The 21,332-nt window shown below is 36.3% G+C and overlaps 1 protein-coding gene across 4 annotated transcripts; it reads left to right on the top strand.

The window, feature by feature from the left end:
* The first annotated feature begins 7,237 nt into the window (after window positions 1-7,237).
* CLEC7A (C-type lectin domain containing 7A) lies at window positions 7,238-20,808 on the top strand. 4 transcript variants are annotated; one of them, XM_043882100.1, is made up of 6 exons: window positions 7,238-7,444; window positions 9,673-9,771; window positions 10,993-11,130; window positions 12,269-12,420; window positions 16,219-16,337; window positions 19,794-20,808. In XM_043882100.1, exons 1-6 carry the CDS (start codon window positions 7,342-7,344, stop codon window positions 19,924-19,926), a joined length of 744 nt encoding a protein of 247 aa, XP_043738035.1. In that variant the 5' UTR covers window positions 7,238-7,341; the 3' UTR covers window positions 19,927-20,808. The 4 variants fall into 4 exon arrangements, with proteins under 4 accessions (XP_043738035.1, XP_043738034.1, XP_043738036.1 ...); XM_043882099.1 differs by lacking the exon at window positions 10,993-11,130 and having other exon boundaries at window positions 7,276-7,444; XM_043882101.1 differs by lacking the exon at window positions 16,219-16,337 and having other exon boundaries at window positions 7,276-7,444.
* The last annotated feature ends 524 nt before the right edge of the window (window positions 20,809-21,332 follow it).

Here is a 21,332-nt window from a genome sequence, read left to right as displayed (position 1 = left end):
ACTGGGGCAGTCTAGACACTTTCCTATTTGACTTGTACTACATCACATTTTGCTATATTTCTCTTCTTTTTAAAGACGATACTGAGTTTAAAGGTATAGAAAAAAAAAGAAAATATAGTAAACACAGTTAACCAAAGCATTAACGGTCCGTACAGCAACAAAAGCAAATAGAATGGAGAAATAAGAGCCACAGTGGGTAGAAAAAAGAGACAATGTCACATGTAACCTAAAACACACAAGCAAACATATATACAAGAAAAACCTCCCATTTGAAAATAATACCCTTCATACTTTGTTTTTCCTTGCTCTCCAAAGGAAATTTAAAGACAACTTGATTGTGATTTGGGGTTTGAAACTGGAATCATCAATAGCTTAGCTCTTAGTTCATAAGAAGCATAATTTGCTAGCTTTCTTATCTATTTCCCCCAATAGACAGGACCATTACGACACTGGCTTAGAAAATGGACACAGAACACAGATGGAGACAGAATGCTTATCTTTTTGGGGTTTATATAGGTAACTTTAGACTAGAGTATATGAAGGCACTTATATATGTTTGTACATGTTTTATTATTTTTAAAGTATTTTTGTTTACTTATAATCTTTTTTATTGGAGTATAATTGCTTTACAATGTTGTGTTATCTTCTGCTGTACAATGAAGTGAATCAGCTATATGTATGCATATATCCCCTCCCTCTTGGACCCCCCTCCCCCGACACACACACCCTTTAAGGTCATCACAGAGCACTGAGCTGAGCTCCCTGTGCTACACATCAGGCTCCCATTAGCTATCTATTTTACAAGTGGTGAGACATGTGTGTGTGTGTGTGTGTGTGTGTGTGTGAGTGCTATGTTTCCAATTCGTCCCACCCTCCCCTTTGTAATCTTTTATACATATATTTATTGATAACTTACAGTGAATCAGAAAGGAGTCTAGTTGCTTGGAATATATGCATGAATGAGACAAGCAGATTTCTAATTCATGGGGACTTCTCCAGTGGTGTGGTGCTTAAGACTGCCTTCCAATGCAGGGGATGAGGTTTCAATCCCTGGTCAGGGAGCTAAGATCACATGCTGTGTGGTGTGGCCAAAACAAAACAAACAAAATCCTAAGTCATGGGGCTTACAAACATGTGGACATGGAGAGTCTAAGTATAAACATTTGAGATATATTCAAACATTGGTAAGTACTTTGAAGAGAAAAAGAAAAGCTATATGTTGTGTTTAAGAGTGAAAAAAAGGTGCTCTGACTGTTTTCTGCTTCATTATCAAGAAAAACCTCACCATGCAATGTACTCAAGGCAAAACATATCAGCCAACAGTAATGTGCAAAGTCCCTGACCTTGATGTGTTTGTGTGATCACTAGCATGTGGAACCTAAAAAATACCACAAATAAATTCATTTACAAAACAGAAACAGACTCATGGACATAGAAAAAAAAACTTATGGTTTCCAAAAGGGAAAGGATCTGGGAAGGACAAATTGGGAATATGCGATTAAAAGATCCATACTATCATATATAAAATAGATAAACAACAAGGACTTACTGTAAAGCACAGGGAACTATATTCAATATATTGTAATAATCTGTAATGGAAAAGAATAAAAAACCAAATAAATATATATATATACAAATACATATATATATATATATATATATATATATATATATATATCTGAATCATTTTGCTATACACCTGAAATTAACACAGCATTGTAAATCAACTATACTTATTTTTTTTTAAAGCCAGTATTTCAAGACCATGGTTAATGAGGACATGAAGTTAAAAAGCTAGTCAGACATCAGATTATTTAGACCCTTATAGAATAGAGAAGATAAAGCCAATGAGTGTTCAGCAGGCAATAAGGAGGTGGTCAATTGTCTGAGGAGAATTAAAATAATAGCATTTTCTAGAAGTCACATTGCTTTTTATAATTATCATGTGTCAGCAATACTAAACAACATCAGTGATAAAATATTGCCTGAAAATGTCTTTGGTTGCCCAAAGTTTTAAACAATTATGGTGATAACAGGTAAATTTTAGCTTTCCGTTTATCTATTTATCTACACAGTTCTTATTATTCATGGTTGTTATGTTGTATAGAGCCACAGAGAGTACTGAACAACCATTGTTTCCAGGGGAAACACAAGATTAGTTTCCTCTGAGTGTCTAGACACAACATTTTAATCAACAAATTTGTAACCGAAAGTAGAGTCTGGTTGCTTGCTGGCCAAAAGCTAATAAAGAGGTCAGTTTGGGGGAAAGGAAAGTTTGCTTTATTTTGGATGCCAGCAATTGTGGGTTGGGGAGTTGGGGGGGTGGGGTGAGACAGACGTCTGTCCAAAAGTCTTCCGCCCACCCACAACCAGCGGGCATGAGCTTTTATAGGCTGAGGGAGGGGGCTACATGCAGAAACGGCACAGTCAGCTCAGACAGACCAATCTTGAAACTGGTAATTGGTATTCTGACCAGCATCATCTTGGTTGTTTTAGGTTTGTTCGCATTTCCTTGAGGCCAGTTCTAGGAATTGTGGAAGATTGTGTCGTGGTTACAGTCTGATCATTATGTAGTTAACTTCTTCACGTGGTGGGAGTTTCAGGATTTATTACATAAGACAGCTCATGGGATATGGCTCAGAATATTATCTATAGTCCTTGAAAAGGAACTGAAAGTCCTTGACTTTGCTCACAGACTGAACTATTATTGTTTGGTCTCTTTGATTGTTTTCCTTTGTTTCTGCGTGTTTCCACTTTTCTGATTAAACTTATTCTATGGCTAAAGTTTTTCCACAGACAAAAGGCAGGCTGAAGACATGCAAAACAAGGACCACAGGGTCTCGTTCTGTTTCAGGGAGGGATATACGTATACATGTGGCAGATCCCCTTTGTTGTGCAGCAGAAACTAACACAGCATTGTAAAGAGATTATATACCAATTAAAAAAAAGACAGAGTTTTGCCCCAATGAAAACATTTAAGGAATCTAGAAAGCATTCTCTGTTATTCTGAAGTAAGCATAAATTTAACACTGGAAAGAGTATTGTGAATAAAGTTAAGTGATTTTTGTGGTCTGCCCAAACCAGGGCATTCTTAACTAATTTAAGTACCTTCTTTTTAGGTCTTCACCCTCCAGATATAATCTAAAACCAGTTAGGATGGAGATTGGGGCTTATGCTTCTTTGTATCCTGGCTACTGAGAATATGGTAAATGCTCAGTTCATGTTTAATTGCTAGTGGATGAATGGAGAAAGGAAGGGAAGAAGGAGACCCAAGTTAGCATTCAAACTAGAGGTGAAATTTGAGAATTTTTTTTTTTAATTTGTGATAGGTAAGTTATTTGAAATGTGTCCTAAAGACATTTTCTTCTTCTACAATGGTTCTTAAGTGAATGCCTAGTTTATTTTGAATAATCTTGTTTTCTATATAACTTATTTATTTATATATATTTATTTCTCTTTACTCATTTATTTATATAAATTTCTAAAAAATAACTTTGGACTTATGCCTCAGGATCTCCTATGTTTCCTTTTCCTGATGTAACACTCATTCTGGTAAACCTATCAAAATAGGTACTACTTTAGGAAGGTTATTATTTTCGAGATTTATTTCTGAGAGCAAACACTAGGGTTATCAACAGTTTAACATATGTAGAAATGAGAGAACTTCTCATGCATGCTAAGTCAATTCAGTTGTGTCCAACTCTGTGTGACTCCATAGACTGTAGTCGGCTAGGCTCCTCTGTCCATGGGCTTCTCCAGGCAAGAATACTGGAGTGGGTTGCCATTCCCAGGCTAACTCAACTGTACTGAATGTAGTTCTTTATGTTGTTTTCTTGGTGCAGTAGTCAATTTGACTTGATTCAAATAAATGTATTTTTAGTTTATAAAATATATTTTCACTTCTAAGAACTTTTCTCAGATTTTTCACTTTTCTTCGAAGAAAAAACTTGCTGTATAAATACAGTTTTTCATTAACTCTCACTAAGATCGTTGTTATTTGCTGGGTTTTGTTTGTTTATTGGTATGGTGCTTTGTTACATTAATGTTTAACCTGTTTCTTACATTAAAGTTTAACCAGGGAACCAGGGGCATTTTTCTCTGAACATGCAAATTCTCGGGCTTCTCTGTGACTCAGTGATGAATCCGCCTGCAATGTGTGAGACCTGTGTTTGAGCCCTCACTTGGGAAGATCCCCGGAGGACTGCATGGCTGAGAGTTGGACTCGACTGAGCCACTAAAACACAACACATGCCAACTGACTCTCTTACTCTCTCCTGCTCTTTTTATCTTTTTTTTTAATTTGGCCATGACTTGCAACTTGCAGGATCTTAGCTAACCTATCAGGGACTGAACCTGGGCCATGGCAGTGAAAGCTCTGAATACTAACCACTGAACTGCCAGGGAATTCCCCCTTCTGCCTTTTAAAATGCTGAGGGATTATTTTTTCCCAATTTGTCAATGATTTGTGTATTCACTGTTTAATTGTTTCAGTCCCAGACAAATAAAAAGGCTAATATTTACATTTATGGAAAATTTTCTTTGACAACTTAGAAAGTCAATTGTTTTTGTAGGATTGTGATTGAATAGAGGGTAGCAGTCATAGAATCTAAAAGCTTATCTGTAAAGATTCTCCCATTGAGTGTCTGTGTGGCATGGGGGGTGGGTGTCGGAATCAATAATAAAATCTTTTTGTTACTGTCTAGAAAATTCTCTCCTCATTTCTATCTTCTAGTTCTACTTAGTTAACTGAACTTTCTTCCTTGAACCAATTTATTCATTCAGAAAAATCCTCTGTTCTCCAGCTCTCCTCTGTTTTCTCAAGGGCTGCATCATGGAGCTGGACATCTGATGGAGGTTGAGATTAGCTCCATCCCACTACTTTGCAATGTGTCTGAAAAGTTAGTAAAACTTTTATGGCAGGTAGGTACAAGGGAGAAATGTCTCTCTCTTTTTTCTTTTTCCATTGACCTCTCTTCCATTTTGCTATGTATTGATGAGAACTGTAGAACTCTTAGAATAGAACAATTCTATCCAAACCTCTGCACTAAGGGATTTGACAGACTCTAACGGCTTCCAGCAGTTTAAGGCTGTGTCCTGGAATGATCCCAGGTCCCTTTTAAATGCCTGCTTGAGAAAACTCAATGTTTCCAGGAGAATTTACTGCTTGTTCCAGTTAAAACTTGGTGATAAACAGAGAGACCCCTGAAACCCCTCGTAGAGCAGTTACTTCAGAAATCCTGCAATTAAAGTCCTCTATCTGCCCTTTGAGATGTAAATCTACCACCTAAAACGTTCTTCAGGTTCCTGACAGCCATCTCTGAAAGCAAACGTCCAGTGAGTTAGGAAGATAACATGCCCAGTTCCCATGGGAGGGAGGAAAGTGTCTAACTTGGGTAGGGGCACAACCTTGCTTCAACACCAACCACTGTTTCCTGTCAGAAAGGGAAGTTTGTTTCTCTTCTGAAGAAGCAGCAATTAACAAATCTGAATGGTCTAGTCACATGGATTAACCCTGAGAGCCTTTTCCTTAGCACACTCCAGCCTTTAAAAAGTCTCTTGTCTTCTGTTTTGGGGAAGTTGAGTTCAGTTTATTCTGGGCCCTCTTCTCTGTTGTAACTGTACTATTGAAATAATTACTGTCCTAACTGCTTTAATGAAGTCTGGCTTTATCTTTGATAACAACCAGATGTCTCCTTCTTTCTGCCTGCCTCCAACTCTTGTGAACAGATGGTACCTCTCTCTAGTTTCTAGCAATGACAAGTGTTTTCCATATCTCATTAACTTGGGCATTTCTGTGGAAATTGGAAAAGAGGAAACATTAAGCATGTAACACAATATTTCATTTCCTGAATTCTCCATAAGCTGTTACTTGCAATACAAGTGTACAGAATGGTGAAGGAGGCAGTGTAGCATAACAGGAAAGATCATGAGTTTTGCAGGAAGAGTAAAGTTTGGTTTGATTCCTTGCATCGATATTTGTATTAGCTTCTTAAAACTAAACAAGGGACTAAAATTTCTATGTCTCAGTTTTGAAAAGAAGACTAAACAACAAGGTCTTACTGTATAGCTCAGGGAAGTATATTCAATATCTTGTAATAAACCGTAATGGAAAATATTATGAAAAATAACATATTATATGCATATCTTATATATATATATATATAAAGCTGAGTCACATTGTTGTAAATGATAAACTAACACAACATTGTAAATCAACTATGCTTTAAAAAAAAATAGGACTAGTTTATAGGTGCCTACCTCCTAGACTTATTGGAAAACTGAGATTGTATAAGAACACATGTGCAATGGATAGTATTAAGCTCCTTATTGAATAAGTAATTTTCTACTTTGTATCTTTAACCTCTGACAAGCGCTGAAGAGATTTGCTTCTTCTCTCTGTTGTTACAACAATGTACCTCCTTATGGCATCCTCCATATACCCATCTATGGTATCCTCCGTACACCCATTTGTGGGTTTGCTCTATTACTCAGGGAACTTCTTCACAGGTGTCATTGATCCTTTTATCCCCAGCTACTGTCAATTTAAAATATGGGCATTTGATAAATGTTTACTGATAGAGCCAGTACATGAATGAATGAATGGTTATAATACAGTATTGGTGCACTCAAGGAACTAAAATTGTTTTAGGTTTACACAGGCCAAATCCTTTAATGATGTCCAATTCAGATGTGAGAATAATGAAAGCAGCATAAAACATTAATTGGTTTTATTTTTTTATTGGTCTGAAACAAAGATCTATCTATTGTGCTACCTTATGATTTTTTAAATAATTAAAATTTTATTTTACTTTATTTATTTCTAGCTACACTGGGTCTTCATGGCTGCACAGGCTTTTCTCTAGTTGCAGAGAGCAGAGACTACTCTCTAGCTGCTGTGTGCGGGCTTCTCATTGCAGTGGCTTCTCTTGTTGCAGAGCATGGGCTCTAGAGCACAGGCTCATCAGTTATGATAGGGGGGCTTAGTTGCTCCTTAGCATGTGGAATCTTCCTGGATCAGGGACTGAACCCATGTCTCCTGCATTGGCAGGTGGATTCTTTACCACTGAGCCACTAGGGAAGTCCTACCTTATAAATCTTCTGAAGAGTCATCAGTCTCTGAAACAGGATCTAAAGGTACCAATGGGAAATTACCACAGTATAGTTTTTCATTTCCTGCTTCTGGGTATCTGGTTGGACTACTTTAGCTCAACTTGTTTAAGCCTAGTAAATGCGTCTCCCACATGACTTGACTCACAGATCCTCTTTTGTCCACAGGCAGTTGTCTTAGGAGAGAGAAGAAAGCTTTCAGATGCTGTGTCAATTCAGGAACTCAGTAGAACAATGGAATACCAATCTTCGGTAGAAAATTTGGATGAAGATGGATATACTCAATTAGACTTCAGCTCTCGCAACATCACCAGGAGATCTGTAGTCTCAGAGAAAGGTATATCTTTTTGTTTCTGACTTCAACATTCACACTCTTATAACTAAAACTGGAAGTGGAAAAAGTTGGACAGACTTCTGGTTTTCCAGGCTTTTACTTTAAAAGGTTTTCAGAAGTCACTGAAGATAATTTGAATGGGCACTAAGACTGTTCTCTGGGAAACCATTCAATGGCTAATTACTAGCGTAGTTGATCCTTGGATAACATGGGTTTGAACCACACAGATTTGCTTATACATGAATGTTTTTAAAAAGTAAATAGCACACTACTAGACGATCTGTAGTTGGTTGAATCCATGGATGTCAAACTGTGGATATGGAGAAACTGCAAATATAGAGGACCAGCTATAATGTATAGGGGGATTTTTGACTGTGGGGAGGGTCAGTGCCCCTGAAGTGGCTCAGTCGTGTCAGACTCTTTGCAACCCCATGGACTTGTAGCCTACCATGCTTCTCCATCCATGGGATTTTCCAGGCAAGAGTACTGGAGTGGAGATCAACTGCATTGAAGCTAATTATAATGATGATAGAAAATACCCACACTTTCTCTGTTCTATAGAGACAGACGCTTCAAAAGTAAGGAGTTGGTGATAAATGTGATGAAATGCAAAGATGAAGAAATTTCAATAGGAGTGACTTGTTTGATAGAAAAAAGTAAACTGTAGAACGAAGGTTAAGGAAATTTAAAGAAGTGCATATGAACAACATCAGGATATTGGAGTCAGAAAAGAAAAGAAAGAAGACAGGAAAAACAACTCAGAATTTTTGAAAAAGGCCAAAGGGAAGTCAGAAGCCAGGGTTTAGATAATAAGAACCTACGATATGGCACAGGGAACTCTGTTCAATGTTATGTGGAAGCCTGAACTGGAGGGAGCTCAGGGGAGAATGGATACATGTGTAAGTATTGCTTAGTCTCTTTGCTGTCCACCTGAAATATCACAACATTGTTAACTGACTATACTTCAGTATACTTCATTTTTTTGTGCTTAGTCGCTCAATGGTATCCAATTCTTTGCAACTCCATGGACTGTAGCCCACCAAGCTCCTATGTCCATGGGATTTCCCAGACAAGAATACTCCCCACTCAGAGATCGAACCCATGTCTCCCATGGCTACTGCATTGCAGGCAGATTCTTTACCACTGAGCCACCAGGGAAGCCATATTCCAATACAAAATAAAAAGTTTAATTAAAAATAAAATAAGTCATATGGTTTAGAATCCCAAATCTGATTTTTTTATGTGTATCATAAGATTGATTTGGAAAAAAAATTTTAAACTAAAAATGTTCTTTGTATAACAGTGAACTGTTATACAGTGTATAACTCATATATATATGAGTTAGATAAAAGACTCCATTATGGGGACATGAATCTTAGACATTATGTAAAAAAAGTGAAATCTGGAGAAGGGCATTAAAAGATTTCTCTCTTCACTGAGTGAGCAATTTAATCTCCTCTATGATTCTTCCATTTGACAGTTCCCTGAAATGCTCTTATTGCTTATTCTCAGTCTTGATGTGGTGATATTAATATAAAGTGAGTTTCCTGTTATCAAGAAAGAGATTATTCACAGGTTTTGACATCAGCGTTTGCTCTCTTCTGCTTTCTGGTCATTCCCATTGCACAATTATTTTCCTCTTGTCACACTGTTTTGTTTTCTTGGGCAACCTATCGGGGAATTCTGGAAAAACATGGTGAAGCAAGAGATAGGAAGGCATGTGTGTGATTATAGGTGTGTGTGGACAAACTGTGAGTTGCCTATACGGTGCTAGTCTCTAAACTAGATGCTTTTACTTGTGTTAAATCCCACAGTCATTCTTTGATGTACCATTACCCTAATTTTTCACAAAGAGAAATGGAAAAATGGAGGAAGTAATTTGCCAAACGACAGGCAAGAAATAAGTGAAAGAGGAAGATTACCCTTCCTAACCAGTGTTATTTCTGCTACATTCAGCTGTCTCTTCTAAGAATGGATGGGAATCCTGGTAGTGTCAAGACCTATAGATATCAATGTGGAGCTGAAATTAGGAGTGCATAGCTCTCAAGGCACTGGGCTCAAATTACAGTTGCTGACCCTGAAGAGGTACACTAAAGAGGGAGAAAAATTCAGACTAACCCTAGATGAGTAGGTTATCTGGGTATCAGATTTTGATGAACTGTAGAACTGAAGTGCTCAGTGATTTATCATCCTGTTTCTTGGTTCAGTTTCTGCTCCCTTTGACTTTGTAGGACTTTGTGCTGTATCCTCTCATTGCCATCTGATTGCTGTGACTCTGGGCATTTTATGCTCAGTGATGCTGGTGATAATTGTGGTCCTGAGTACCTCAGGTAAGTAGTGGTGGGGAAGATGAACAGCAACAGACATTTAACAAGCATTTATGATGTTTCAGACACACTTTTAAGGAAATATTTTTTTTTTAAATGTGGACCATTTTTAAAGTCTTTATTCAATTTGTTACAATGTTGCTTCTGTTTTATGTTTTGGTTTTTTGGCCCTAAGGCATGTGGGATCTTAGTTCCCAGACCAGGGATAGAACTCATACCCCCTACACTGTAAAGTGAAGTCTTAACCTCTGGACTACCAGGGAATTCCCCCAGACACTCTTTTAAGAGCATAATATAATCTAACCGGATCTGAATACAGACCCTTTGAATTGATGCTATTAGTTCTAACTTTATTTCTAGGGTCATAAACTAGTTAACATTAGGACCGTGATTAGAAATGCAGGCAATCTGTCTTGATAACTCATACTCCTATGTGCAAGATCTCCTTGAATAGCTGGTTTCAAAGCTGCGGAATTCCTAGGATAAATTAATGGAAGGAAACCAGTGGAGGTGAAGGAAGCGCAATTGGTGCTTATCTTCCTAAGAGATAAATTCCCTAAAGAATTTAAGCTATTTTTTTACATCTCATGATTTAAGGAAATTGTTTTACACCTGATCTTTAAACTCCTTTGGATAATATCAGGAAATACTCAAAGCACTTATGAAATTCTAAGTAGGTATTTTATAACGGATGAATACATTTCCTTAGATTTTATCATTCATGCATTCCATTTTGGATAAAGTATTATTGTGCCTTTGAAGAGGGTATATGAAAGTATGAAAGATTTCTTAACTAGTCATGTGTTTATTGAATACATTCTATGTTACAGGCACCTGGCAGATTCTCAAGGAACTTTCATTTTTAAAATAATATAATAAAGATGATTTATTACTATTTCAAATCTATCATGGTACCAAAGGACTATATTCCATTTGCCTCTTACTTTCCCCCCATCCTTCTATCTACTTCATTTATCTCTTTTGCATTAAATCTTCTTCATGGAAGTTATTTCTTTTTTCCATCTATTCAAGATAGACAGCTATCACCTATCTATCTCCCATCTATCTCCACCTCTCCATCAGCAATGTATTATCTATTTATCACTAATCAAGAATGCATCCCTTTATATTCCAACAAAAATGTAGGTTTTTGGATTTTAATTCTCAAACATAGTAAAAATGACTTTTTTTTTCTGTCATTACTATTGTTGTTGGTATATGAAGGTATTTGGAGATCCAGTTCAGGGAACAACCTGTTGAAGAGTGACAGCATTCCATCAAGAAATAAAGACAACCAGAGTCAACCCACACAATCATCTTTAGAAGACAGTGTGATACCTACCAAGGCTCTCAGGACCACAGGCAAGGGAAGAATAAGGATTAATAAGGTCCTTGATTCAGAAGGGTTAATTTTTGGTACTAAGGCTTGGAGCAGGGAATGAAGAAAGTACTTTTACATGTGGTGATTCTGCATTCAAATAAAGCCCATAGCAATATTACCTCAGTAAAATAAGTCCTCTGTAATATACAAGGGCTTCCCTAGGGACTCAGATAGTAAAGTATCTGCCTGCAATGCAGGAGATCCAGATTACAAAGTGATAGCATAAATACCTTATGAACTTAGTTGACTCTCCAACTTAGTTGGATTTTTCTAAAATCACTAATTTTTCACATACTTAAGCTTTTAAAGGTTTGTGTAATTTGATTTGAAGGAACATAATGTGTTCTCACACCATAGGGAATAGACATTTTAAAGTGGTATAGTTAATATAGGGAATAGGACACCAGAAAAGGTGAAAAAAAAAAAAAGGAATAGAAAAAGGAAAGAAGGGAAAGTGTTGCTAAGAATTTAAAGGTTCATAGATATGTTTAATATCTATAAACCTAATAAATATGTTTCTGAAAACCAGTTAAATTTTTCTTTAATCATACAAATTAATTGATTTGATTACAATTTTGTATACACTAGACTTTAATTCCTAATTGCACCATTATTGAGTATGACAATATTTGAATTTCAATTTTCCATCTCTGGACACATACCTCTTCACTGTCTTTATCACATTACTCTGTAATGTGAATGCGTGCTCTTACACTTTTCTTATTTGGCGAATTGCATTCTGAAATAGATGTCACACCTGTAAAATAAGTCAACATGAAAATACTGTATATCTCAATGACTGATATTGCATTGATTTGTTTTGAGAGTTATCATGGAGAAAAGGAGTTTTGAGCTGACTGTGAAGGCATGGAAGACAAGACAAGAAAGAAAGGAGAGTTGATAGTCTAAAACATTATAGTCACTCAGTTATTTTTTAGCTGTAAGTGAATAAGGGGTTTTAATATGATCCCTTCTGTAAGGTCATATCTGTATAGTTCGAATTGAAAATGAAATATATTCATGGCAATTCATTGATTACTATGTCCTTAGGAAGAATGGTACCTGTACTGAAGTACCATTCATAGTATGAACCTCATTGTATTTGTCTTTTATTTCCAGGAGTTTTCTCTAGCTCTTGTCCCCCTAACTGGATCACACATGAGGACAGCTGTTATCTATTTAGCACACCATTAGATTCCTGGGATGGAAGTAAAAGACGATGCTTTCAACTGGGCTCTAATCTCCTGAAGATAGACAGCTCAAAAGAGTTGGTAAGTGTAGATTGTGGTTGTAATATCTGTGGTCTATACTGAGCAGAAAAGTAGAGGTAGGTTCCAGATAACTATTTTCCCTAAAAGAAAGTAATTTTACATCTTCTCCATAATTATAATAATAGCATATGTTGAGTAAAGTATATAATACATGTTTTCTTTTTGATTAATTAAAATATGAACACATTTTGGGTTTCCCTGCTAGCTCAATTGGCAAAGAATTCACCTGTAATGCAGGAGACCCAGGTTTGATCCCTGGATTGGGAAGGAAATGACAACCCACTCCAGTACATTTCACTTTAAAATAAATCCTTTAAACACAACTCCAAGTTGACTCTAATAATCAAGCCACACTCATTTTTGTGGGTTTGGATTTTAGGTTTTAAATGTGGTACAGTGAAAAAGAAGGTTCTTCCCCTTATCACCATAATTATCAAGCTATGATAACATGCATTTATAAATAATTTATTCCTTTCAAGATACTAGGAAAGGCAAAGAGGTTTAAAAGTAAACTTTTAGCAATGCTAAAATAATTTTTAAGAAAATAGAAACAATTCAACAGCTGTTAAAAGTTAAATATCTCATATTGGCACCAAATGCCATAGAAATTCAGAGAGAGAAATTCCTGTAGACATAAAAGTTGCACAGAAAAAGAGCAACTTACAACACATCTTGCATGAAGGATAGAACTAAGATGAGCTATGAGGAGGAGTTAATAGTCAGGAAATATTCTACAATACAAATCTAAACAACCTACATCTTTTATACTTACTTTTACTACTCTCATTTTTTGTTTTTCTGTTTTGTTTTCCCCACAGTTGTAGTTGACATAAAAGTTAATGGAAATAGATGTATGGCAAAAAAAAAAAAAAGGGGGGGGGGATGGCACTGGAAGTCTGTCTGGCTTTTACACCTTCCTGTAATTGCCACTTTGTTGAGTTACATTTGTCAACAATTCAAATATGATCATTAACCACTAGGTTACTTATTCATAAGCCATGAGGTAGAACTAGACTGTTTGATAGTCATCTAACTCTGAGAAGCATTCCTTGACAAAGGTTATGTAAACTTACACTTTCAATTAAAATTGTGGAGATGATAGTAGCCCGTCATCCATGAACATGGTCTACAGACTCTGTCGTTCTTGGATTTATTCTGGTAGATTGAATGCAGGCAACACAATTTTGACATCAAGGATTTATTTATTTATTTATATTAAATTTTATTGGAGTATAGCTGCTTTAGGATGCTGTGTTAGTTTCTGCTATGAAACAAACAGAGTCTGCTTTTTTGAGATTTCCTCCCCATTTAGGTCACCACAGAGCACTGAGTAGAGCTCCCTGTGCTACACAGTAGGTTCTCATTAGTCATCTGTTTTATACATAGGAGTGTATGTATGGGACTCCCCTGGCGGTTCAGTGCTAAAGAATCTGCCTGGGACGCTGAAGATGCAGGAGACCCGGGTTCCCTGGGTTGGGAAGATCCTCTGGAGAAGGGTATGGCCACCCACTCCAGTATTCTTGCCTGGAGACTCCCATGGGCAGAGGAGCTCAGCAAGCTACAGTCCATGGGGTCGCAAAGAGACGGACACGACTGAGTGAACACAAGCACTGAGCACGAGTGTGTGCATATATTTATATATAGGGCTTCCCTTGTAGCTCAGTCGGTAAAGAATCCGCCTGCACTGCAGGAGACCCGGGTTCGATCCCTGGGTTGGGAAGATCCCCTGGAGAAGGAAATGGCTACCCACTCCAGTATCCTTACCTGGAAAATCTCATGGACAGAGGAGCCTGATGGGCTGCAGTCCATGGGGTCACAAAGAGCCAGGCACGACTGAGTGACTAACACTTACTTACTTTTATATATATAAATATATATATATATATATATCCCAATCTCCCAGTTCATCCCACTCTCCTTTCCCCCTTGGTATTCTTAAATTTGTTCTCTATGTCTGTGTCTCTACTTCTTCTTTGCACATATGTTTATCTGTATCACCTTGTCCAGATTCCCCATGTAAACAACATTATATGATACTTATTTTTCTCTTTCTGACTTACTTCACTGTCTATGACAGTCTCTAAGTCCATCCATGTCTCTGCCAGTGGCACTATTTCATTCATCTTTATAGCTGAGTGATATGCCATTGTTTTAATGTGCCACATCTTCTTTATCCATTTCTCTGTTGATGGAAACTTAGGTTGCCATTATGTCCTGGCTATTCCAAATAGTGCTGCAACGAACATTGAGGTGCATGTGTCATTTCGAATTACAGTTTTTTCTGGGTATATGTCCAGCATTGGTATTGCTGGGTTATATGGTAGTTCTACTTCAAGTTTTTTGAGAAACTTCCATACTGTTCTCCACAGTGGCTGTACCAATTTACATTCCTACCAACAGTGTAGGAGGGTTCCATTCTCTCCACAACCTCTCTAGAATTTATTGTTTGTAGTTTTTTGATGATGGCCCTTCTGACTGGTGTCACCTCTGACACCTCATTGTAGTTTTGAATTGCATTTCTCTAATAGTGATGTTAAACATCTTTACATGGATTTGTTGGCCATTTGTATGTCTTCTTTGGAGAAATGTCTCTCTAGGTTTTATGCCCATTTTATTTTGTTGTCTGTTGTTTTGATATTGGGTTGCACGAGCTGTTTGTATATTTTGGAGATCAATCCCTTGTCAGTTGTTTTGTATGGAAATATTTTTTACCACTCAAAGGACTGTCTTTTTGTCTTGCTTATGGCTCCCTCTGTGGTGCAAAAGCTTTAAGTTTAATTAGGTCTCATTTATTATCTATTTTCATATGCTTTTATTTTCATTACTCTAGAAGGTGGGTTAAAAAAGATCTTGCTGCTATTTATGTCAAAGAGTGTTCTGCCTACGCTTTTCTCTTAAAACTTTTACAGTGTTCTGCCTTACATTCAGGTTTTTAATCCATTTTGAGTTTATTTTTATGTATAGAGTTAGGGAGTGTTCTAATTTCATTTACCATTGCAACAGAAAGGATAATACCTCAGAATAAACCTACCTATGGAGGCAAAAAACCTGTACTCAGCAAACTATAAGACACTGGTGAAAGAAATCAAAGATGATACAAACAGATGGAAAGACACACCATGTTCTTGAATTGGAAGACTAGTACTGTGAACATAACTATACTACCCAAAACAATCTACAGATTCAATGAAATTTTCCTATTAAATTACAAATAGCACTTTTCACAAAAGTAGAAGATTTTTGCAATTTGTATGGAAACACAAAAGACCCCAAAGAGCCAAAGCAATCTTGAGAAGAAAAAACAGCAGGAGGAATCAGGCTCCCTGACTTCAGACTATACAGTCATCAAGATAGTATGGTGCTGGCACCAAAGCAGAAATGTAGATCAATGGAATAGGATGAAAAGCCCAGAAGTAAACCCATGCACCTATGGTCACCTAATCTATGACAAAAGAGCCAGGAATATACAATGCAGAGAAGACAATCTTTTCAATAAGTCGTTCTGGGAAAGCTGGACAGCTATACATAAAAGAAGGATCTATTCTTTGTTGGAAAATTAAATGATAACGACTCTGAAAAAATGAGATATGCATTTTGAGACAGTGAGTGGCATTCAAGAACTGGCACGTCTATCTAGGTTGATGCCAGTATATGCATGCATCCTCCATCAAGGTGATTCAATCTCTGTCTCTCAAAATCTCCTAACAGTCTTTCTCTGTATCTTCTCTGTCTCTGTCATCTCTGTCCTTCACTGTCTCTCTCTCTCTCTCCTTGACTTGTATTTATGTTTCCTTACAGGAATTTATATCAAGGCAAGTGTCTTCCCAACCTGATCATTCATTCTGGATAGGGCTTTCTCGCCGTTGGACAGAAGAACCGTGGCTCTGGGAGGATGGCTCCACCTTGTTGTCTAACCTGTAAGTATCCAGAGAGACAAAGCGTCATACCTTCTCTCAGGGGGGTAAGAGCATGTCACACAGTTAAGGATCCAATCTGTTGGCCGTAGTAAGGAAGAGAGAGAAAAAGAAACATAGTGATGGGAAGAGACACCGAGCCAGGAAAAAAAAAAAAGCAAAACAAGAGGATAGAGAAGGACTCACAGGTCAAAAAGTGCTGAGTGGTCACTTCAAGATATCAACACAAGTGGTCCCTCAGCTTTCTTACCAGTAAGGCATGTGTTTGAAGCTTCCCAGGAAGGAGCTCAGTGTAAAACTGTGGTTAAGAGCAGGGCGTTGAAGTCAGTTTTCAGCTTAAGTCTGGTCCACTCACTGTGTGGAACTGGATAAATTGCTTAATCTTTCCAAATCTGTAAAGGAGAATAAAAATAATTCCTACCTCTAAAGATTTTGAGATGAAAGTAAAATCACTAGGCACAGTGTCTGGCACAAGCTTTTATCAAGGGTTCAGATAGAGAAACTGTTATAAGTAGCAGCTTGTGGTTCAACATCCTGGGGATATAATTTTTTCCTCCCGCCTTCCACCTTCCCTGGTGGCTCAGATGGTAAAGAATCTACCTGCAGTGCAGGAGACTGGCTTCGATCCCTGGGTGGGGAAGCTCCCCTGTAGAAGGAAATGGCAACCCACTCCAGTATTTCTTGCTTGGGAAATTCCATGGACAGAGGATCCTGGTGGGCTACAGGCTGTGGTGTGGTAGTCAGACACGACTGAGTAACTAACACTGGCAACAACACTCCTCCTAGTGGCAAGATTGAGAAATGCACATTTCATTTGTTACTCTTTTCTGTTTTGCAGTTTTTTTTTCATTTACTCCTGCACCAAAATAGTCCTTTGTTTTCCAGCTTCTGCAGGGTTTTCTGCTAAATTCTCATTTCAGATGCATTTATTTCACAGTATTAAATTAAATAAATGGCAACCAACAATTGATGGCATCTTGGAGTCAATAAAAATATAGCCCTAGAAAACAATAGAGATTTAGGCAGTTTATTAGATTTTTCCCACAGATTCATGGTTTTCATTGCTTCTTATTCCTCTCTGCCTCTCCTACTTTCCATTTTGAATCATTTTCTTAAATCTGAAGAATACATTTGAGTATTTCCTTTAGAGCTGAAATTTTACAGTTGAATTCTCTGTGCTTGTCTAAAACTCTTTATTTCAACTTTTCTAAAAAATATTTTGTGTATAAAATTAGACATCTGTAGCTTTTTTCTCTTAGGCATTCAAAGATATTATTATAATGTATTCTATTTTTATTGTTGTTTTTGAAATGTCAATTATTTGAAAGCAATATAAGTTTTAAATTTCAAGTCTTTTTTCAGCTTTGAAGTTTTCAGCCATACTTACTTCAAATGTTGCTCTTTCCTGACTTTCTACCCTTCTTCTAGAATTCCAATTAAATGTATTATAGACCCATTCACAATATCCTATATGTCTCATTTACTTTTTTCCTATAGTTTTGTCTTTTTTCTTTAACCTATTTACCTCTCATACATCTTTCAGTTTCATTGCTTTTCCTCTTCTTCAGTTAAACTGCTGTTAAAAGCCTCTTAATTGCTTTTAACTTTGTTTAATGAATTTTTCAGTTTTATAATTTCTCAAATCTATCCAGTTGCAATTTATAATTCTTAGCTTTTCCAAAACATTCTCAATATTGTCTTTTAACTCCCAGAATACACTGTATAGTTGCTTTAATATTTATGTTTGATAACCTAGTGTTTTACATTCATGTGTATCTGTTTCTCTTATCTTTTTCTTCTAATTAAAAACATTTATTTATTTGATTGGGTGGGGTCTTCATTGTGACATGAGGGTTCTTTTTAGTTACAGTATGCATGCGAACACTTAGTTGTGGCATGTTGGGTCTAGTTTCTCAAACAGGAATCGAATCTGGGGTCCTTGTATTGAGAACATGGAGGCTTAACCAGTGGACCACTGGGAAAGTTGTATTTTTCTTCTAATTTTTATTCATTTATTTATTTGTTTTCGTCGATGCCTGAGGTTTTTGTTGTTGGTGTTAATGCATTTAACATATCTTAAACTTTTGTAGAATTAATTTGAATTTTGCAGAGTGGCTTTTCATTTGCTTCTGGCAAGCACTATTGGGTGTGAATAGTACAAACTGCTAAGTATGATCACACTTTGATTTTATACCACTCAACTATCTCACTTTGGCCAAGCACATTGAATTTATTAATCAACGATCTTGACAAAATATATATCTTACTTCTCTATAGCACTTGTTTGTGTTGAGTTTTCATTTGCTATTTTAAAAACTGACTAGTGGACTCCTGAAAGTCATAAGAATAGGTCCAAATTAACATTTTGATATGTAACTACTCATCAGTGACAGTCATTTTAATCTGGCTCTGTACATTCTCCAAAATCTCTTAGATATCAAAAAGATATTTTGGAGAAGAACACTGGCCAGAATTTTCCCTGAGACTGGATCAAAGTTGTTTCATGACCTTGGCTTAATTATTTCAACAGAAGAATTCTCTCATTCCTCCATCCTCAGGACCAAGAAGAGATAGATGTGCAGGTTGAAGAGTACCAGACCTCAGCTTTTACACTGAGGCTCAGGGATGCCCTTTGAGCTTGACTAATTAACTGACACTCCTCCTTTAGGAAACTAAGGACAAATAGAACAGAGCCATGCTTCTATTTATTCATGGTAATTCTCATAATTGTCTATTATTATGTTGCAACACAATACAACCTTCAGGGTTCATTAAAAAATACAGGGTCTTCCCTGGTGGTCCAGTGGCTAAGACTCTACATTCCCAGTGCAGGGGCCCCAGATTCAATCCCTGGTCAGAGAACTAGATATGTCGCAACTAAGACTTCACGTGTTGCAAGCAAAGAGACTATATGCCACAGCTAAGACTTGGAGCAGCCAAATAAATAAAATATTAAACATTTTTTTAAATATAGAGAGTGGTTTGAATTGCTTTTCAATGGCCTTGATATCTGTGATTCTTCACTTAGTTCTCAGTCACCGTCAGCAAGAACTCTTCTACTTTGTCTACTCACTAAATGTACCCAATAATAATTTTACTAAACTGCTACTTTATTTAATAAGTATACCTCTAGGTAAAAGGTTGAAAGATAAGTAAAGAATTATTATGTATTATAATTTAATATTATAAAGTGTTAAATGGTTTTTCTTTTTTATTTTCAACTAGTAGTATTTCTTAGAAAGTTTTTGAGTCCTTTTTATGCCTTAATAGTGAAGGTTGGTTTTGCTACCATTTGGAAAAAAATGAATTTAAATTCACGTTTTCTTTTTCAATAATATACACTTTGGAAACTGTTTTCACCAGTATCTTTACCAACTATGCCAGTATTGTGGAGACAATAGATATTAATAGTATTCCCTATGTTTGTTCTAATTATTATACTGTGTTTTATTTTAACAGGTTTCAAATCAGAAGCACAGTTACCGAAAAAGACTCATCTCACAACTGTGTATGGATCCATGTGTCAGACATTTACGACCAGCTCTGTAGTGTGCATTCATACAGTATTTGTGAGAAGAAGTTGTCAGTATAATGGTAGAGGATCAGAGAGAAGTATGTAAGATATTAAGGAGGGTATAAATCCAAAGAGAAAAGAGATATATTTGAGGTCAAAATAATTGCTGAAAAAAATATCAAGAGAGCTCAGCCAACTTTAATCTTAGCTGAGAAACAGGATGGAAGGCTGTGATTTCCATACTCCCCAAGTCTATTGGGTAATCAGTATTGTGTTCTAATTATTAAAGTCCTAGAAATAGAGTCAGAACACCTGACCTTGAATTTTCATTCTATCAATAGTAATTTTCATTCTGCCATTCTATTTATCTGGGATTAGCTGTGAATTCTTGGTGTTTCAGGACATCTTAATTTCTGACTATACCAGAGTTGTATTTTGTTCTAAAAACTGCCACTGGAGTTCATATGGTGTGTTTCACTACTTATTCTTCCACTTTTAGCAGTGTATCAGACACAGATAGCAATATATTTTGAATAGCTAAGTGAAAAAGAGGAAAAAAAATGCTTTACTAAAATCAGAACCTTTTTGTCATTTTATTCATCAATATGGTCATGATTATGATCAAAAGCATCTTAAAAACCACCAATTGCATCTTTTTTTCCTTTAATTAAATAACCAAGAGAACATGTCTGCCATATCGCTAAGAGAATCTTGTATAACGTGAAATTATAGGGAATCTACTTTGGTAAGAAACATTTCTCTTTTTAAATACTATCAATCAAAAAAAGATCTGATTAATAAATATAAAAACGTAACCTGTCCTATTGGCTAAGGTATTAACATTTTGTAATGCAAAACATGTTTTATTATTTCTATGATGACTGTTTGGCAGTTTTCAGCAATTCCTCAGAAATTACTGTAAAAGGTATTATTGGAACCTAAATAAGTTTCCTTATGTGATGATTTGTCTCTTTTTTTCTTTTAAACTTTCCCATTGATGTTATTTATATTCCCAGTGGGGATTTCCATAATTACTGGAGGGATATTCTCAGCCTTCTAGTGTTTATTAATATGTGAACAGAAATTGTGTCAAGCTCACTGAATTTTTCACTTTAAAATAGTTACTGTTATACGATTTCACTTTTATAAAAAATGTTAATTAAAGAATCTTTGGCATTTAAATTATGTGCCATGTATAATTAGCACTATTATTGTTTGCCCTCTCCCCCAAAATGACGATGAACTTGGCCCTGGGGAGGAAGTAGTATAGTAGGTAGTTTTGTGTTGAAGAATAAATTTTAGATCTTAAATATTTAAAAGTCTAAGAGACAGAGAATAAATTTTGGTGAAGTGACTATTACTTTTCTAATACACTAACTTGGGTTGTCACTATCTGGAAAGAAATGTGGAAATGAAAAGGTTATTAAAGCTGAGTTAAATTAAGGCATAAAGTGGGATTTTGAAAAGATACCATGTATTTTAAC

Source organism: Cervus elaphus, chromosome 22 (assembly GCF_910594005.1).
Source record: "Cervus elaphus chromosome 22, mCerEla1.1, whole genome shotgun sequence".
Lineage (NCBI taxonomy): Eukaryota > Metazoa > Chordata > Mammalia > Artiodactyla > Cervidae > Cervus > Cervus elaphus.
The sequence above is the reverse complement of the archived record's forward strand: the minus strand, read 5'-3'. Positions and strand labels throughout refer to the sequence as shown.